Source organism: Podarcis erhardii (assembly GCF_964252035.2).
Source record: "Podarcis erhardii genome assembly, chromosome: 4".
NCBI classification, from domain to species: domain Eukaryota; kingdom Metazoa; phylum Chordata; class Lepidosauria; order Squamata; family Lacertidae; genus Podarcis; species Podarcis erhardii.
In genome coordinates this window covers 52,974,312-52,994,413 of record NC_138508.1, presented here as the reverse complement: position 1 = coordinate 52,994,413, position 20,102 = coordinate 52,974,312, and the positions used below count along the sequence as shown (strand labels likewise).

General features: G+C 38.8%; 1 protein-coding gene and 1 long non-coding RNA gene across 30 annotated transcripts in view; one reads left to right on the top strand and one right to left on the bottom strand.

Annotated features, from left to right (window-relative positions):
- Positions 1–20,102, bottom strand: part of LOC309340497 — a 120,227-nt gene that overhangs the window by 23,623 nt on the left and 76,502 nt on the right. For 18 of the 25 annotated variants that reach the window (XR_014156006.1, XR_014156007.1, XR_014156014.1 and 15 more), the window contains one exon: positions 19,075–19,777. The exons of 5 other annotated variants lie outside the window; for them this stretch is intronic. This is a non-coding gene — a long non-coding RNA (uncharacterized lncRNA). Of the gene's footprint in view, positions 1–19,074; positions 19,839–20,102 lie in introns of those variants that run through there. 2 more of the 25 variants (XR_014156027.1, XR_014156011.1) reach the window with 1 other exon arrangement.
- The window catches only part of GRIK1 (glutamate ionotropic receptor kainate type subunit 1), a 150,311-nt gene that overhangs the window by 69,502 nt on the left and 60,707 nt on the right, over positions 1–20,102 (top strand). For all 5 annotated transcript variants that reach the window (XM_081859276.1, XM_081859273.1, XM_081859275.1 and 2 more), the window contains exons 2-3: positions 13,215–13,382; positions 17,095–17,352. In XM_081859276.1, coding sequence (XP_081715402.1) covers positions 13,215–13,382; positions 17,095–17,352 — 426 coding nt within the window. The remainder of the gene's footprint in view (positions 1–13,214; positions 13,383–17,094; positions 17,353–20,102) is intronic.

The window sequence follows — 20,102 nt, the reverse complement described above, 5'->3', positions numbered from 1 at the left end:
TATTGAAGTTTTTCCATAAAAAAAATAATAAACCAATCCATTTATATATCACATATTTCACCTTGTTTGGACCTCCCTCAACTTCTCTGACAATCTTTCGTAGTTCAAATCCTCTCCTCACATTCCTTCTTTAGATATTGCCATTAAATATTATATCTCTATCCTTGCTTGCCTTTTGGCAATACTCCTTCTATTTTCACAAAGCTTCTTTGAAACACGCTAGCGTTGTGCTATCCTCACATATGTTTTTCAAATACTCTGTAAATTTCCCCCAGTCCTCAATGAATTTCTGGTCTTTTTGGTATCTAATTTTCCCTGTTAATTTGTCTAACTCTGCGTAGTCTGTTAGTTTTGACCTCCATTCCTCCAGAGTCGGAACCTCTTCTTGTTTCCACCTCTGGGCCAACAATGTCCTTGCTGCGACGGTAGCATATTGAAACAGTTTGCAATCTCTCCTACTTATATCCGTTCTTGTTATTCCCAACAGGAAGAGTTCTGGTTTCTTAACAAAGCTATATTTTAGCATTTTCTTTAGTTCATTGTGTATCATCTCCCAGAACCCCCTTACTTTTTTACAATCCCACCACATGTGCATAAATGTACCTTCCTTCTCCTTACACCTCCAACATTTATTACAGGTTTTGTACATCTTTGCTAATTTTGCAGGTGTCATATACCACCTGTAAACCATCTTCATTACGTTTTCTTTTAATGTAACACATGCCGTAAATTTCAAGTTTTCATTCCATATTTTCTGCCAATCACCAAGGTCTATGTTGTATCCTAAATCTTTGGCCCATTGAATCATAACTACTTTCACCTCCTCATCTATTGTGTGCCATTCTAACAAAATTTTATACATTTTAGAAATTGTTTTGGAGTCGTTATTCACTATCTCTATTTGGTATCTCGAATCTTTTTCTTTATACCCCTTTTCTTTCACATCCTTTTTAAACATTTCATTTATTTGATGGTAATGCAGCCAATCAAAGACGTATTCTTTAACTTGTTCGTATGGTTTTAGTCTCCACTTTCCTCCTTCTTTCTCCACCAAATCTCCATAGGTAATCCAATCACTTCTCATATTTTCTTTTTTGACCCCCATGACCTCTAACGGGGATAGCCAATGTGGCACCCCCCCTTCCAATATATTTTTGTATCTGTCCCAAACTTCCCATAGCGATTTCCGGAAGATGTGGTTTTCAAAGGTTTTATATCCCTTCTTCTTTTCTTTCCAAAGATACGCGTGCCACCCGAATCTGTTGTCGAATCCTTCCAGGTCTAGGAGTTTTGTATTTTTAAGTTTAATCCATTCTTTTAGCCAGCAAAGACACGATGCTTCGTAGTATAGCTTCAGATCTGGCAGGGCAAAGCCTCCCCTTTCTTTTGCATCTGTTAGTAATTTATATTTAATTCTCGGCTTTTTGCCCTGCCATATGTATCTAGAAATCGTCCTTTGCCATTCCTTAAAAATCGCCACTCCTTTTAATATTGGTAACATCTGGAATAAAAACAGCATCTTTGGTAGCACTAGCATCTTAATCATTGAGATTCTGCCCCAGAAGGATAGTTTTAATCTATTCCATACTTCCAGATCCTTCTTAATTCCATTCCACACCGGGATATAGTTGTTTTGGAACAGATCAATATTTTTTGGGGTTAGCCATATTCCCAGATATTTGACCTTTTTGACAATTTCAATACCAGTTTGTTGCTGCAGTGCCTCCATTGTTGCTTTTTCCATGTTTTTAACTATAATTTTAGTTTTTTTCCTGTTTATTATGAAACCTGCCACCTCTCCAAATGTTTCAATTTCCTTCAGTATCTCAGCTGCTGTCTCCAGCGGATCTTCTATCATCAAGACTAAGTCGTCAGCAAAGGCTTTGACTTTATATTGGTTTTGGCCTACTGATACCCCCTTTATACTTTCTTTTTTCCTTATTGAGTCTAATAACACCTCCAGGACCAGAATAAATAGTAGTGGTGACAATGGGCATCCCTGTCTGGTACCCTTAGAAATCTTTATTTCTTCTGTTATTACAGGAAGTATTTTTCAGTAGCTGGCGAGGCTTTTGGGGAAAAAACATTTCCCCCTTAAAAAAAAAAGATTAAAAACCAACTTTCATAAAGCAATGCTGCCATTTTAACTGGCAAATAAGCTTGCTCTCTTGAGTTAGGAGTGGGTGCAGACAATGCAGTACATTGGAATTTTAGTATTCACTAATGATTGCATGAATAGAGCATTTCTCAATTCAAACAGCCCTTGGTGGACTAAGAAGCAGTAATGTTCCAGATTGATAATTGCCAAGAAAGTTTCAAAACCCAGACCCCCTTACTTTTAATGTCTCTACGGCAGCCAAGAGACATCATTTAGAACACAGTCTTGTAAAGAAATTAAAAATGAGTGCAGTTCCACATGTATGTGCTGATGGAAAGTTTCCTATCGGAGTGCATCATGGGTAAAAATAGAAGGAATGCTACTACCGCCAATACAACTGCAGTTTTCCCAAAGGGGGTGATAAAGTGTAGAACAAGCCTCTTCAGTGTAAAATGCTTAGATAGTTCTTGTTTCATTCACCCATTAGTGCTTTAGACTTGAACAGCCACATGACAGAAGACTGAAGAGAGTTGTAAAAGCACTGATCTGGCAGGAAGGGTCTACTGATTTAAGCCAAAAGCCTCAGGAGAGCCTTAAGAGGTCTTTGGATCTTAGCCAAGAGAACATCGCACAACGTCAGGCAAAGGTAGCTGCTTCCCTCTGTCAAATGCTGAAGTTTTGTTATACCAAAATGGAAAGTGTTTGGTGCTAACATTATCTGCAACCTGACCTTGTTGCTGGCCTGAAAATCGCAAGAAACTGTTTCAGCTTAAAAGCTCAGTATGGAAATATTTTTGTCTATAGCAGCATCACATATACTGTCATTTCTTCTTCGTCTTCCCATGAATGGCTGTGTCTGCTTGTCACATAGCGACAGACTCGGTCAAGTGTAAATGGTCCCTTATGCAAAAGCATCAGAGAACAGTTCTGCTTGGATGGCAACAACCGCCTGAACATATTCCAACACAATTCACCATAGTGTCCTTTTATCAGATGCTCTCAATGCTCTTTATAGCTTTTAATCTTTGCTTGGTCCTAACCAAGCGATATTTAATCTATGCCTTACATCTTCTACATATCTGCATCATACAATGACAACCACGGTAATTGTGTACCAACTGAGCATGGTCAAAGATACTGATTTGTTCATGAAATGAACATATTTGCTTTCTATAGACAGAAAAAAGGTTATGTTTAAAACATTTTCAAACTGCTTCCTCCAGCTATGGCATTTACCATAAAAAATTAGGCAGGAATGATTTACTTAGGGAGCAATCCTAACCCCTAGTGGTGGGTGGGGCAGCACTGCCTCGCTGCTAACCTCCTAGCTGACCTTGGGATTCCCTTTCAACTCTACAATTCTATGATCATGCCACTGGTAAGTGGGCAGTAAGCTACTGGTGATGATCCTCCTGCCAACAAGCCAGGAGAAAGGATGCTGGCAACTTTTGATATAAAACTCAGTGCATCTTCCAAGGAGATCAATCCTCTGGCCCCTCAGCTACGAGTCTGGACCTGGCATAGTGCAAATAAGGGGGAAAGCTTTGGATTGAACAGAGAATCTGCTGCCCCGTGCTCCCCAGGCCCTCATTAGAATGGCTCTGCATATCTTACCCAGGTCCACTTAGCAATTGGATGCCTCTTAGCTATCCTCAGAGGAGAAGGAAAACATGTACTCATTTTGTATTGGTGCTAAATAATGATGTGCTACTAGGTGGCTGTGCTGAAGAAGCAAATAACTAATACCTACCTCTCTCAAGCTCCTCTCTTGTTGCTTGATATACTTTATGGATGACGAGTTAGTAAATAGGTTATTTATCTGATGTGATAACATTTCATTAGATCTCAGAATGAACTGATCTTCTCAGTTAGTGGTATTCCCACTTTCATCTCTCTCTCTCTCTCTCTCTCTCACACACACACACACACAGAGAGAGAGAGAGGGGGGGGGTTATCTAGGTGGTTTGTACATTTTCAGTGGTAATCGCACACTTTTGGAATCCTGCCCTCTTCAAAGGAGCACTGTCTGGGCTCCTCTCTTGTGGTCTTTCTCTAAATACCTTTTATTATGCTAAGTCTTTTGACTGCTCTTATTGCCACCCTCCTATATATTGTTTCCAAAGGAAACACGAACCCTGGGTAGGTGCCTGGAATCTTGCACTGCTGTGGAGATTGGTGTGGCATGTAATGTTTTTAATCTGATGTTGATTTTATTACGTTTGTTCAATACAATAAAAGTATTAAATATTTAAAAGTTTTCATTGTAAGCCACCTTGTGAAAGTATGTCATGAAAGTCAGGGTAGAAAAACATTACATTTAAACAAATGAATGTGTATATTAATTGGAAGATATTAAGCAGTGCAGTCATCATGGTTCTTAATGTTGAATTCCAGATCCAACTGTATTGCATTTTTTTTCTCCCTCTCCCCCCTGCATGAAGTAGAAAAGAGCACACATATTTCCCTCCTAATCTCAAAGCTGTTCCAAAGATCTAGGTAGATCACTCCCTGGAGTTGAGAAGAAAGGGAGCTTATTATTTCATTGATCAATGAAATGCCATTGCAGTTAACAGAATTAGTTCAGAAGAAAAAGGTAGCAGGAAGGGAACAAATCAGATATAACTCAAAAGACACTGTATTCTTATTTCTCTTTCTTTCTCTTTTATTTTGATTCCAAAAATCAAATTGTTCTTTTAAAGCTGTGCTATATGAAAAGGCTGTGATCTCAGCTAATCCATGCTTTTCCAGGATAAGCTCAGATTTCTGCAGCTACAGTAAAAACCTTATGTTTGTAAGCGCCTTATAGATAACTAATGGGCACTTGAGCAGTGTAACTTTTGATGAGGGAGACATAATGTTTATTCTTTGTACAGATAGCCCATATAACAAGAAAGAGGACTGGGTGGGGGGCAAGATCAAACCATTACATGTCTTAGTTCAAAAATATGCACTGAATGCACAAAAGGTAAAAGATTTTTTCTTGAGAATCTCTTTACTTCCCATCCCAAGGTGGTGAGCTATATTATAATGATTACCAGTATATTTTATTTATTATTTTGTGGAACACTTTCTGCATTATAGCTTGCTACATGTGCTTAACAAAGATGTGAGGCAAAAGTGATAATCTGACATATTGATCTCTATAATTTCATTTGATTAAAAATAACATTTTTGTTATTTCACACTGCTCAAGGTTTGCATCCATCTGTGTGCTCCTTCTCTTGACTGTGGATAATTATCAAAAACATAAAGGTAAAGGTGAAGGGACCCCTGACTGTTAGGTCCAGTTGCGTACGACTCTGGGTTTGCAGCGCGCATCTCGCTTTATTGGCCGAGGGAGCCGGCGTACAGCTTCCAGGTCATGTGGCCAGTATGACTAAGCCGCTTTCTGGCACATAGACCAACACTATTGAAGGAAGTTACTGTCAAGGTTGCTCTATTTGGATTCAGTCTCTAATCATCCGCGGCATGATATGGGCATGTTTATAATGTCAAAGCAAATTTGTAGGATCCTTGCTGAGGGTATTGCGGGAAATCAAAATTCTGATGTGACATAGTTGTGAAGGGAATTTCACACATTACTAGGCTTTGGGTGCCCTTTGACAGTGTAAACAAGATTACTCTTGCTCCTCTGTTTCTCACTCACATAATTCCTCTAATAAGGATGGTCAAAAAAATATTTTTTGTTTTCTGAAGGAAGCCCAGAAAAGGGCTCCGTAGAGGATTTATTTTGTCCAGAAAAGGTAACAGTTCCATCATTTCAGAGCTTCCTTCCTGTAAAGGAGCTCAGGTTGTGTCTGTATGTGTATAATTTCTCCGATTTGCCTTCTGGACTTCAAGGCAGTAGTGGTGATAAACTCAGGGTTGTCATAGGAGAGGCTTTTTTTGCCAGGAGGGAGAAGTCAAAGGAAAAGGAGAGGCTAGCAAGAGAATATAAGACTCTCAGTTGCTCTTGGACTCTTGCTGGGATAACTGATTCTACTGCGTTTCTTGGCTCAGCTTCCTTCAATGTTCTCTTGCTCAGTTCCTGCCTCATCACTAGATGCTGGTCAGACAATACAACGAATAAATGCATGTCAGTTAACCACTACATTTCATACCCCTGCTTCACTGGTTATTCTGATACTTCGCCAGCACATAACCGGTGTTCATAGGCACACAAAAATGTTTTTGCTTCCCAAGCAATCTTTTAACATTTTACAGACACGTGCCCACTGTCCAAAACTAAGTAAATCAGGTCAGTTGTTCTTTTAAAAAGGGATTCATTACTGAGAAATTCGGGAGCATGAATTATGTCAATAGAGCCATAGGGAAATACTTTCAGGCTTGAACGCCTAATTGAAAAAGACTCTGTTGGGAACCAGGAACCTCCATATAATAAACACAAAATTTGTTTTATCTATCCTGTCTATCTACATGCATATTTATACATTTTATTTCATATTTCTTATTAAGAAAGTTGCACTCAGAGCAGCTCACAAAGGATAACTTTATATTTATGGCAAATCAGAATGACTAATTGATTGACTAACCATATAAATCCCCTCACTTGTTGTCAAGGGACACAGGATGACTGCCCTCCTCCCCACAGACAACCATATAGTTAGCTAGTCATCCACCCAGAGCATCTCCATATGAGGTAGCAACGCGGGTATCCACACTAAAAGAGTGAGATGAGTTTTAATGGGTAGGAGGGGATATATTAATTGGGTAGGAGAGGATATATTAATTGCAATTTATCCCTCCAGGCACCCACATATGTGGGTTGAACAGTTTCAAACAAAATTAAAAGCATAGGAATTAGGCTGTAAAACCTTGTTTTGAACAATCTCAACTATGAAGTAAACTGGCTGCCCCCTTCTTACCCTGCTTAAAAAAGAATTGGACAACAATTTGGAAAGTAAGTTTAGAAGTAAGATTTACGTCTTGGTTCACAGCAGTGGCAGCAGTAAAAACTATGTAGGCATAATATTGTGCCTAAAACTGAGCAAGTGAAGGCATGTCTGTATCAACCGCTGGTCAAAGTAAGAGAGAGAGGGAGTGGGGAGGGAACAGGAAGTTACATCTGTGATATAGGAAGCATGATTCCTTGATGCCTTCTCTGCTGCCACTGATTTGAACACCCAAATCCTTATTTTTAAGTGATGAAGCCTAATTTGTTAGAAAGGTTTGCATATAGAACATCCTGTCTTAGCTCACCTTCAAGACTTTCTCAGCTCTGTGATTCTGCTTCCCCAGGAGTTATGGCAGGAACACATAAGGTTGAAATATTAATTTGATCATGGGGTTAATGTTAATATGCTGTGACAATGTCTCCGGCTGTAATGTCCAAAGGTATTTCTGTACCTATGCAATTAATCTGACTGAAGTGCAAATGGTTGCCGGAAATATCTAATAACCTTCCAGCCTCATTCTCATCTAAGAGTGTGAGAATATGGTGATTTTAATATCTATGTGTGAGTTCTTTACATGTCCTTAATTAATTCATAACTGCACAAACAGAACTTTACTATACATAATTGTATAATAATTCCAGAAAAAAGTCAGTAATATTAGCTCAGAGAAGAGTCTACCCATACTTTGTCCCATAAGGCATTTAAAAGTGAATTCCCTTCTGGTCTTCATTCTAGCCACTGCATTTTATTTACTTTGTTTATAGCTACTTTTCATTCATACTTATTTCGTATTTCTAAAAGTGCACTGTATTTAAAGATACACTGTTAAATAAGTGGGTATTTCACAATGATGCTTTAGTTATTTATGAAAATAATGAAATAACTCTCTTGTCCTGGTTTGAATCTATGTTGAAATGAAAACAGTGGTGTGGTACATAGTTTCCAATGGAAGCAAAAAGATGCCATTAAACCTGGGGTGGGAAATCTGTGCGCCTCCAGATTTTCCTGGACTACAAGTCCAATCAGCCCCAGCCAGCATAACCAATGGTCAGGAATGATGGGAGCTGTAGTCTAGCAACACCCAGAAGGCCACAGGTTTCCAGTCCCTGCTTTAAACCATCAGCCCCAGCTAGCTTGTACAATGGTCAGGAATGGTGAAGATGGCAGTCTAGCAATATCTAAAGGGTCGCACATTACCCACCTCTAATAGAGCCCACTATTGTCTACACTGACTTGCAACAGCCTTCAAAAGCACCCCAGGCAGCCTTGCTAACTTTTAACTGGAGTTCGTTTATGTTAGGTATAGGACTGAGAGCACTTACATGCAAAGTATAACACATTTGGTAAAATATCAGATCATTTATATCAGTTATTGTCTTTGTCTCTAAAACTGGTATATGCATTTATGTTCTCTCAGTGGCGTAGCACCCGGGGCAAGGCAAGTAATTTGTGCCCCCTAACCCGTGGATTTTAGTAGGGGCAGAGAGCTGCGAGTGCGAGCGCGCCCCCCCAGATGTTGCGCCCAGTGCGGCCGCCCCCCCCTGCACCCCCACGCTACGCCACTGTGTTCTCTAGTGTGACTTATTTACTAGACACTTACTGTAGACAGATCAAGGTCAGAGCATACACAAGATGTATGACATGACTACATTTTGAAATAATGATTTTAGTAACTACATCTTAGTCCAGTCACCTGAAACATCCATAAGATGTTAGTTCATTCTTTAATACTTTTGCACATGTGCAATCAGATGTCAACAGTAGTAAGGAAGGATTCAGAGAAAGAGGACAATGCAGCTTATCTTATGTTAAAAATTCAAATGTATACATGCTCATTCACCCTCCCATTTGTCCCATGAATCCTAGGCATGGCTCCAAGAGGTTTGTCTTTTATCTTGCTTCTTTCTCCAAGAAAACCTGCTGTTTATTGCTGAAACAAAGCAAATGTCAATTGGGTTTTCGGCAGATTGACGTTTGTTCTGATTCAGCAATAAACAGCAAGTTTTGTCAGAGAAAATGGTGGGACTAAAGAAAAATGTTTTGGACCCATGCCTAGAAATCATGGGACAAACGGAAGAAGTCATGGGACAAATGGAAGTGTATATTAACCCTCTTGTCATACTTCCCTCTAAACTAAATGCCTCAACCATTTGAGCCTTCCTTGTGAGGGAAAATGCCCCAAAACCTTCATCATTTTGGCTGCTCTTTTCTGTACTTTTGAGCTCTACACTATCCTTTTTGAGCTGGGTAACCAGAACTGCATACAGCACACAGCACTCAAAATGGATTCATAATCACGCCCATATTCTTGTAGAATCAGGGCAGAATTAGAGGAAGATTTGGGAATAGATCCATAACACACGTCACTCCAAAGTGCTCATTTGCCATAGTATGTGTGGGGATGAGTTTAGCTCAGTATAAGAATGCATTCTTTGCATGCAGAAGATCCCAGAGTCAACCCTTGGCATCTCCAGGTAAAAAGATCAGGTAACAGTTATGCAAAAGTTTCTCGGCCTGACATCCTGCCAGTCAGAGTGAATAAAGCTGGGCAAGATGGACAACTAGTCTGCACTGGTATGAAGCATCTTCCTTCACTTCTATTGTGCCATTTAAAACAGGGGCAAGGAATCTGTGGCCCTTCAGATGTTGTTGGACTCCATCAACACCAGCCATCGTGGCCACTGGTTGATGGTACTTTTAGACCAGCAGCATGTAAAGGTTCCCTTCCCCTGCTTAAAGGATTAAATATCACATTCTTCCCATGAATTTATGAGAGTTTTGGGAAGAGTAAAGGATATGCTAGTGTCTTTAATCCCACAGGAATGCTCTAGCCAATCCATTTTGAAATAATAATTTGATTGCTTCAGGACGGAGTTCTTGGCACGTTTACAACAAAGTATGCATCATTCAGTTCAGTGAGACTCTTAAGTAAACATACGTAGGATGTGGCTGTTAATCTGAATGTTCCAGGCCTTTATTAGGCTGCAAAGCCTGTAATAGAATGGACCTGTAATTTTACATCAAACAAATGAATTGGGAAATTATAGGCTTTACCTTTAAAGACCTTCCACTCAGATCTTCATATGTATACTCACTATAAACTGCACATTTGTCCAAAGATCTGCAATGACTTCCATGTGCAGACTTTCCTAGCATTTTTAATGATTTATTTCATTATCTTTTTTATATTGAGTTTCTTCCTTGTAGCTCTTTCCAGGCAGTTAATTTCTAAGATACACTAATTATGTTTACCTATATACAGCATCTGACATTTTATGGGTTCTCCATCAAGGCTGCCACTTTAATCTTCCATTTCACCGTCAGTCTAGAGATTATGATTCACAAGCTTGTGAGGTATTGAGTAAATATTGAAACAGATGAATAATTTGTTACTTGCATATATGTCATGATTCCTTCTACAGGAAAGCTCATAAAGTGTATTCAGTGTTTTATTTTCAAAGACGAACCACTGGAGAACTAATAATCTCATAAATAGTTTGCACATTTAGATCATGCAGTGGGGGGTGGGGGGAAATCAATGCCAAAGCAAAAGCAGCAGAATCAGGGAAGTGATTTAACTTTATGGTGTTAAAGGGACTAAATATTGGCATGAACAAAGATAGCACAAGCTAAGCGTAAGTAATGACTGATCTTACAGCTGAGGAACTTTCCAATCTTTAGTCTGGAGGCTTCCTTTAGTTTCATTGAATAACGAGGCTATGTACACCCAGCAAATTAAAGTGGATCTGATGTACCCTGTAGGCACACATTCTTTTTGTGTCCAGAAAATGTTGATCCATGGATAATGTGGTAGTGGGGGGGGGATACAATGTACACCCCACGTTATCCACCTGTGGAACTACTGAAGGACATCATGTGGATGTGTTTTTTAAAAAAACACATGTAGGCCCGTTCTCATGTAGCCACCCTACAGACCTTTTGTGGAGGAGACACACGAAGAAGGGCCTGCATGATGACTGCAGGATTTGGGTAGATTCATATGGAGAGAGGCGATCCTCAAGTTTCTGGGTTTGGAGGAGTATCAGATGACTGGAAAGTCACCAGGTCTTCATATCTTTTCCCAGCACACCCCCTTTTTGGTCCTACCACGTCAGAGTTCAATACTAGTAGGGTAACAGCCACAGAGGTGGTTGTACAAGTCAGAGATGGGAGGGAAAATGACACTTGATCTCCCTTTCCAAAGTTGGAGCTCTTTCTCCCTGTCCTCAGATTGGGAGATCCAATGCACCCTTTGACCCTTGGTGTGCCCTCCCAAAGAATTTAGGATTCCAGGACTGATAAACTATACTGAATTAGAAACCTGGAGTTGATTAAGGAGCCTTATTTGATTGCAATCTCAACCATGCTAGGGCTGCTGTGTCTCAAGGCTAACTGATTACTAGAAAGGAAAAGATGCAGGCCTGGCTCTTTCCTTTCCGTGTGTCCAGGGTATCTAAGAGGATATCTGCGGTCTTGTTCATAAATTACATGGAATGTCTCTTAGGCAGTCCTATATCACAAGCAAGGCGGTGACCCTTTTTGTAACACCATTTTTTATTATCAAGCTTGTGCAGGAAAATAACTGGCTGAACTGCAAGAAGTTTGCATTTATAGGAAAAGCAGGATTCTGCAACCCCAAAAGGTGGATGCCAACTCAGTGAGTGAGGGGACGGTGACAAATAGTAGCAATGAAAGTTATTTGGTTCGTGTTCAAACTGACAAAGGAACTGTCAGATGTTTCTTGATGGCTGGAGGGAACTTATAGATATAAATCTTCCAGAGATTACAGGAGTCCTGATAAGAGAAAAATATGACGGACAGAGCTGACTGACGTTAATTTCAGCATGTAGCTCAGTAGTTGGTACTATAATCCAAACGAAGTACTATTGGGGAATGCTAAGTAGAGTGAACCAAGGGACCAGTAGACTGGTTGGTAATGCCATTATTCATTATCTAAAAGAATTATGGGATAAAGAATTGTGAGGCAGCTGTAATATAGAGGGATACATAATAAAATTGTTTAAGATGTGATCATCTATAAAATTACATGTTATTTAAATGGTAAACCTAATGTTACTTGCTTAAAAAGTGTATGACATTTCAATCTTATTTTCTTCTAAGAACTATTAACATTGTGACTGCTGAGTTAAAATGTAAAGCAGGTTGTAATTCTACTGTGTATTTCCATTTCCTAATTGTCAGATAATGACTATGCTACTCTATACCGGCGACATATAAAAAGCAAAAGAGCCCTTGCAGCACATTAGCAGATTATATTTTGTTGACTGGGAAATATTAAGCAATATGTGAATTGTGAATTTCACATGGGGAAATAAGTGACTGCAAAACTCAAAGTATTCTCTAGTGGATAGCAGTAAATGAGTAAATTATACATGCAAATCAAGAGCTGCAGCTAGATGTGGCTGCTTAAAGAACTTGCTTCAAAATATGCTGTTTATTATGCATTTCTCAAGCCCCACATTTCCGCAGAATTTGGCCATGAGATTGATATAATCTAAGGGGCATTATCTACAGTACATGTTCACATACAGCTGGGGCATGAGAGATCTTTATTGAAGTAATGACAGGTGCCACTTAAGCTGGACCTCAAATTTTAAAAATATGTGTTATGTTATTGTATACTATACACTTACAATCTTTATGTTGTGATTTACTCCTTCATGCTGTTATCTCAATAAAGGCTGAAAGACAGAGGCCTGGTTCAGACATCATGCTTACCATAGGCGGAAGGCCGCTCACTATCTTTGTTGCCCTTCTCTGGACACATGTAATCTGAACCTGAAAAACTGGTTCATCTAAACTCTGGTTTGTTGTTCCAACCATGGTTTATGAAGTTGGCTTATTTCAACAAACCATAACTACCCTGTGGTTGATTAAAATCAAAATTTACTTCTTCATTTATTTCAAACAATTTATATACCATTTGATTGGTTTTTTAAAAAACCTCAAACCGGTTTACCTTCTCATTATCCTCTTGTGTTGACCAACTGATGGTCAAGCCATCAGCTGAATACCAATATACCAAGGAGCTACAAGAAATAAAATTGCTCTCTCCACCGATTTTTTTCTCTATTCCTTGTTCTGAAATGGACATTCCTTATTTTCATTTAGATTGGTGTTGTATGTAATGACATGCTAAGACAAGCTAAAACATGACTAAAGCTTTTTTTTTTTTTTTTTTGGTCTCTTTATTTTCACAGGTGGGATATTTGAAACTGTGGAAAATGAACCTGTCAATGTGGAAGAGTTAGCTTTCAAATTTGCAGTCACCAACATTAACAGAAACAGAACACTGATGCCTAATACCACATTAACCTATGACATCCAGAGAATAAACCTTTTTGATAGTTTTGAAGCTTCAAGACGAGGTAACTTTCTAAGTGACTCTCAAATGTTGTGCCCACATTGCCTCTAAAAATTTCTGTATTTCCTTGTAGTCAGTTTATTGCAGCTAAATTTAGCTAATGAATGTCAAATAGGTTGGGGTTTTTCAGTATAATCTGTGATAACACACCCAGGCCAGCATATTTCTTCAACCACAATCTAGGCCTTTACTGCATAATAATCTGAAACAATCTAATTCTTTGTTTTGTATAAGATTTGAAATGGCTGTAATTGCTTGCAATATTGAAATATCTAGAGAGCCATGCTGAGCTGATCTTCTTTGCTAATATTTAGCTCTGTGATAGTAATAGTATGCGACAGAAAATCAAACATTTTCTCTCTTCCCTGCTTATAAATGAGCAGCCTTTCTACAGTATGGGACATGTAGTATTTCAGTATTTAATCTTCAAGCATTTGTAAAGGGTTGTGTGTATTGATGTGCAACACAGACATACTATCAATATTTTGAGAGAGCAGACTGGTTACTATCTTTGCATTTGTTTTGCCTGTGTCTCTGAGTGTGAATTTTTGTAAAATATTTTTAATTAAGCCCTGACCATATAGGAGTATTGACAAAATGCCCCTAGACCACAGTCTACTTGAATCACAAAAGTCTACTTCAATCAAGTCAGCCGGTAATGGTATAACCTTGAAAGCAGAAAGCTTTTCTAAACAATAACCTTTTAAATTAAAAATTGATAGAGGAAAGCCCCACAGAATGTTAAAATGGAACATTTGTATCTGCATTTTTTAGCATTTATTTATTTATTGAAAACTTATCCTACTCTTCTGAATAAAAATTCTTCCAAGGTAACGTGCATGGTAAAATAGGAATACATCAATTGTAACAGAATAAATAGTTGTCTGCCCCACTGAAACTTCTAAGGAACAATTAAAATAAAAAAGTTATTTAAAACATGGCTAAGAAAACAGTAGTAAAGGATCCCTTAGCTGAATAAAATTTCCTGCCTAAAAGCTACCTTAATCAGGTTTATGAAAATATTACCGGAAATCACTGTTTGATTTCAAGGTTGTAATAAGTTTATGTGAGTAGCAGCAGCATGGTAGACGGTTTCATAAACTTATTTGCTAGTAAACCTATTTGATTCTCAGAAACTGAAGTCTGTTATGTAGTGAATACATTTGCAGAGTGCATTCTGAATCCTTTCTTAGTAATTCATGACTCTGATGCCACATGTGGTTCCATCAGAAAATGTACAGGTCTTTATTTCAAAGGACCATGAGATAAATTACCATTTATATGATATATGTCAAGAAGGCCTCTAAGAGGTGAATGACTAGTTGTGCCTAAGAAAAATCAACAGTCCCAAGTGGGCTTTTTGATGAGGCAGGACTTCTGGTCTGCATGTAGATTAGATGGTGTCAGACATGCCTTGTTTCTTCAGAGAAAGATAAATGGATTAAATGCTTGCTTGTCTGGCATCCTGAGGAACAATTTAATAAATTGCTTAAAAAATTCTAATCCCTGTGGAATAAAGTATGAATACTTCATGATCAGACAGTTGTATCCCACATCCCTTGTTACCTTGTCTCTCCTCTTCCACCTGCCTTTACTTTCTCTAAATTTAGTGTACTCTTCTTGTGGGGACCTCATTTTTGCAAATTATATTGTGGAAGGTAGCATATGTAAACCGAGGCCACTAAACAAATAATAACAACAACTATATTAAAAGTTTAAAACATAACATAATGGGACTAAGGTCATACCATCAATTTCTCTGACAACTTTTCCATAGTAGATGATAATCAACCCTGTTTGCTTTCACCTCTTAGTTAGATTCTCATTGTTGGCCAGTTGCCTGAGGTGATAAAATCCATATTTCTACATTGGCAAGCTGAGAATAAGGGTTGACTTGATGCAAGTAGATGAAGGATGTATCCAGGTTGAAATGCAGTCATCGTTTACTGCCATTCAAGCCACTTCAGGTAGCTTTATATAGATGTGATAATTGTGATTAGAGTTGCAGTTGAGTCCATGGTGACACACACATGCACAAAGTCTTTTACTAGATGCTACACAGGACATTTTTTTGTCTCAGACAAAACCGCAAATGGAGCTACCCCAGGCAGAGTCAAGATGTGTAGTCCCAAAGGCTGATCAAGTTATTTTGGTACCTGATGAATAAAATCCCCAAAGTACCTCTCCTTTGGCTAAGCATACAACAATAAAGCATGACATCCCAAATCAACTGCCTCTTCCAATTTCTAATGGCAAGGCTGGCCATGCAAAGTTCTTCACTGTTTGACTGTAGAACCGTTCAGAACATCTGCTTTGGTCCCAGTTTCAAAGCCAGAACAGGCTCATAGCTTTCAGAAAAGGACACTTTTGGGATGGTTTCATTTTCATTGGTCGGATGGCTCTTAAGTGATCTTCTTACTACCTTTAAAATAAAGCAGTGGGCAAACTGCACCTTTCCGCCCACATGTAGCCCTCAGTCTAATTTCATGTGGCTCTCAGCCTAATTTCAAAAGCAATTTGCAAGTGATCCATTCAGGCCTCTTGCAAGAGTGGTCTGTCCCTTCTGCAACAGAAGAAGCAGAAGAATAGAGAATTTGAGAGAAAAGGGGTGATGGGCCCACTTTGGCTCTGACTCTGCACACCACTTCCTTAGATGCTCAGTGGTAGAGTATTCATCAGTAATACCTTTAAGTGTCTTAATGCAATCCAGTGGTGTCCAAACTTTTTACAAAGAGGGTCAGATTTGATGAAGTGAAGGGCCATGAGGTCCAACCAAAGTTGTGACTTTTTTAAGGATTGAAGTCGTTGACCTTTTTTATGATTTTACCCCAAAGTTGTTGAGCTTTTTTAAGTTGTTGAGGTTTTTACCCCAGGAGTTTAAAGGAATTTTAAATATCAATAAGGAATTTCTCTTATTTGTTCCTCAATATATTATAATTTATCATGAAAGAAGCAAATTTAAGCATGAATCATACATGCTATTTCAAGGATATTAAAATGACTCCAGTCTTTCTTATAATTTGCATTTTATCAGGGACTCGGACGAAATGTAAAATATTATTTTGATTTCACATTACTAGAATTCTCGCTTTTAAAAAATGATTCAATGCATGATAAATATTAGTGTAATGTGCAAATCTCTAGTTCCATCTTTGCTTTCCTCAAAGGTCCACATAAAATGAGTACATCTCACAACATAAAGTGTCACCATGAATAATAGTACCCTTTATCCTCTATGAGTGTTTGCCTTGAAATTAACAAACTATAACACCCTTGGATAGCAATTTGTCAGGTAGCTTGGAAATCCTTGCTGTGCCTATTGCAATGAAATGTATCTATGGTCACTGTGCCATGCATCATAATTCATAAGACTTTCATTGGGTGAATACATTACTAGAACAGCTCAGGGCTCCTGAATGTCTCACAATCGTGACTGAGGGATTTGAAGTCAGCCCTATTTAAAAGTAATGAAGTGAAACCCTTGCATTTTTATTTGAAGTTCTTGGGGTTTTGCAATAGGCTGTATCCCAACTGTGTAGTTGAAAACAATGATGGTATAAAGTTTTGATGAGCTGGCCCTTGCTCCCCCCCGCCCAATTTTGAACTCATTTCTCCCCAAATTCAGCAATTCCACCAATTCAGTTAGACAAAGGAACAAAAAGAGTAAAATGTTCCTACAGTATAACTGGTCTTTTCATTATCCTTCTCTCATACAGCATGTGATCAGCTTGCTCTTGGGGTAGCTGCCCTCTTTGGACCATCTCATAGCTCATCAGTCAGTGCGGTACAATCTATCTGCAATGCACTTGAAGTTCCACATATACAGACCCGATGGAAACATCCTACAGTGGATAACAAAGATTCCTTTTACATCAACCTCTACCCAGACTATGCAGCCATCAGCAGAGCAGTATTGGATTTGGTGCTATATTACAACTGGAAGATAATAACTGTAGTATACGAAGACAGTACAGGTAGGCATCACAACATTTTTTAAAACACACGGTTGTTTATTATATTTATCAACTTTATATAAAAAAAGAGACCAAATGTATATATTTTCTCTATTTTCTCTACTGTTCCTTTGTGGAATAATTTCTTGCCACTGCACATGAATGCAAGTATATATATAGATGGCCACGTGTTTTCTGAACATCAATTGTGGATCAGACATTTTCCTTAATCAATTCCATTTCCTTAAAACTCACCGGTAGCTATTATGCGGACTTTTGCTGCCACAGGACAGTATATGACAAAGGGATCATTTTGAGCCAAAGAGTTCTTATCAGTAAACGGAAATTACACCTGAAATTATTGTGCCTGAAGCCCCATTTTTCTCTGTTAATGTAACTTGTGTCACAGTGGCTGAACCGGGTTCTTTGCTGCTTAATACAGCTGAGCTGTGGATTTACAGCCAGCTTCCCTCTGCTAGCTCATCAACTGTATAAAAAGTCCTTTCAGGAAGCCTGTGAACCTGAATGTTGCAGTTTGAGGCCTCCCTTTTAGCAGCCAAACTATGCTTTGTATTGTGCTACTACAATTTCCACTTGAATAATCATAATGGTTCATATTCTGTATTGGTTTGTGGATGCTTAAAAACTGAAAGGAGAGAATCAGTCTACCAAGGAAAAAAGTCAATTTTCCTCATGCAATGCGAGGCCTTGAGCTAAAGCCAATAGCTCGCAGCATAGCAATCACCACTTCACATCAGAGGAAATAGGGTGATACTTTATGCTGCTTTATACTTCAGCTTGCATTCTATTAGTGCACTTCTAATGCCAGAGATGCTAAGTAGGTTTGCACAGGAAGTAAATCAAATGTGCTGGCAGGCTAATGATTCATTTTCAAAATTACCATTTGTCAAAAGGGCTTTTAGGCGATTCTTGCTTTAATTCAATATCTTTTTCTAAACAGCCCCATTATCCTTTGGCTTCATTGGAGAACATCATAAGGGTGTGTTTATGTGTGTGTATGTATGAATGAATAAACAAATTTTGTACATAACTGGACAGAGGGTGCAATATACTAAAGAAACTCTTGAATGTCTTTTTTTAAAGCAGAGGATTATTTACCTATTGACCTCAACAGACAGCAACCTAGTGTATTTTAAATATTTGCAGCCTGATCCTCCACCCATATTTGGATATAAACGGATTTGGAATTTTTGTAAGCACCCTTTCTAGGAAGTATGTCTGAATCAAGTTGGGCTTACTTTTGAATAAGTAATTATAGGATTGTGCAATACACCTGACTCAAGTCAATGGAATCCAGCATCCTGCACCCCCACCCCGTTGATTTCTGCATTACAGGACAGTGACTGTTTTTGTCAACCATGGCCAAATTATTCAACTCAGGACAGGTTGAAAGATAGCTCTATTTTCAAGAGAGGTGAAACTTGGCAGGTGTGTTCTGTCTGCTGACCTTCAGGGCTCTGGATAGTGATACCCTAGGCATCCCTTTGCTATTCAGTTCTACACCTATTGCTACTTGTTGATTTGCTTAAAGATAAAGATAAGCAAATAAAGGGAGAATTTCCAGGTTTGGGGCAAGTACTCTTAGTGAGAGAACCCCAGCAGAGATTTAAAATCACAAAATATGCAGCAAAGTAAATTGTAGGTTGTTAGACCTTTAAAATATCCTCTTCTGAGTTGCTTCCTAAATTACCCTCTTCCCTTAGCATAGAAAGAGACCACACATTTGTTAAATTAAAAAGGGTTTATTTACAAACTCTTCAAAGGTCAGATTCATGTGCTTTCCCATAAAGCAGTTAGAAAACACAAGCAATAAAAAGTAGATTATAAAAGGTGGCTGTTTCTAAATTATTTGTATAGAAACATAAAGGAGACTTGCTTAAGCCGCACAGCTAAGCTGGAGCAACCATCTTAGAACTCCCTACTGGTAAGGGTCACATGGTGGAATAGGAAGGGCAAAGGCTAGATAACCCTTATTTCCAAGTTAAGAAGAGTGACCTAACTAAGCCTGGCAGGACAGCTTACTCTATGGTCTTAACCCCTTCATGCATTATTAGAGCATGTTGGTTATATATATGACTGATTGTTCCACACTACTCAGTATCCATTTGTTTCCATGGGTTTTCTAGAATGGATATTTTTGCAACCACTTCTGTTTCTATGCCCTCTTGTTTCTCCCTTAGGCCCAGCTAGCAACAGCCACTGCACTCCTACACCAGCTACTCTAGTTTTGGGCACATGGCTAACTTTGTGGGGGAGGGGGTTGCCTCTCCCCAATTCCTCCTGGTTCCATTTTTGTCTGAGTCTTGAAGTTGGCCACCATGGTCACATGTCTCCCATCTGAACAATGCTTTAAATGGCTTTTTGAAGTTTGTCGGCCTTCTCTGGAGTGTCCAGTAACTCCAGCAAACACAGCTGGGCTGATAAACTACATGGAGCAAAGAGAATCATTTTATAGCCCTCCAACAATGTGACAGTGAAGTTTAAAGCTGGGAAAGACAAGAAGTTAAAATCAAACAGATATTCCACTCCACCATTTCACAATGCTGACTCAAGGAAACAGAAAACAGACAGAGAACACAACCCTCCCCAGTTTCCATTGACCATTCATGGAGGGGAGGGTGCAAATTAAATGTTGGCTGAAATATCAGACCAGCATTCATCTCAACACCTTGCTAAACTGGACCTGTCTTTGGATTCCTGACTGGTTCTCTTACTACATAGAAGTTGACCACAAAATGCTTGCATAGTGC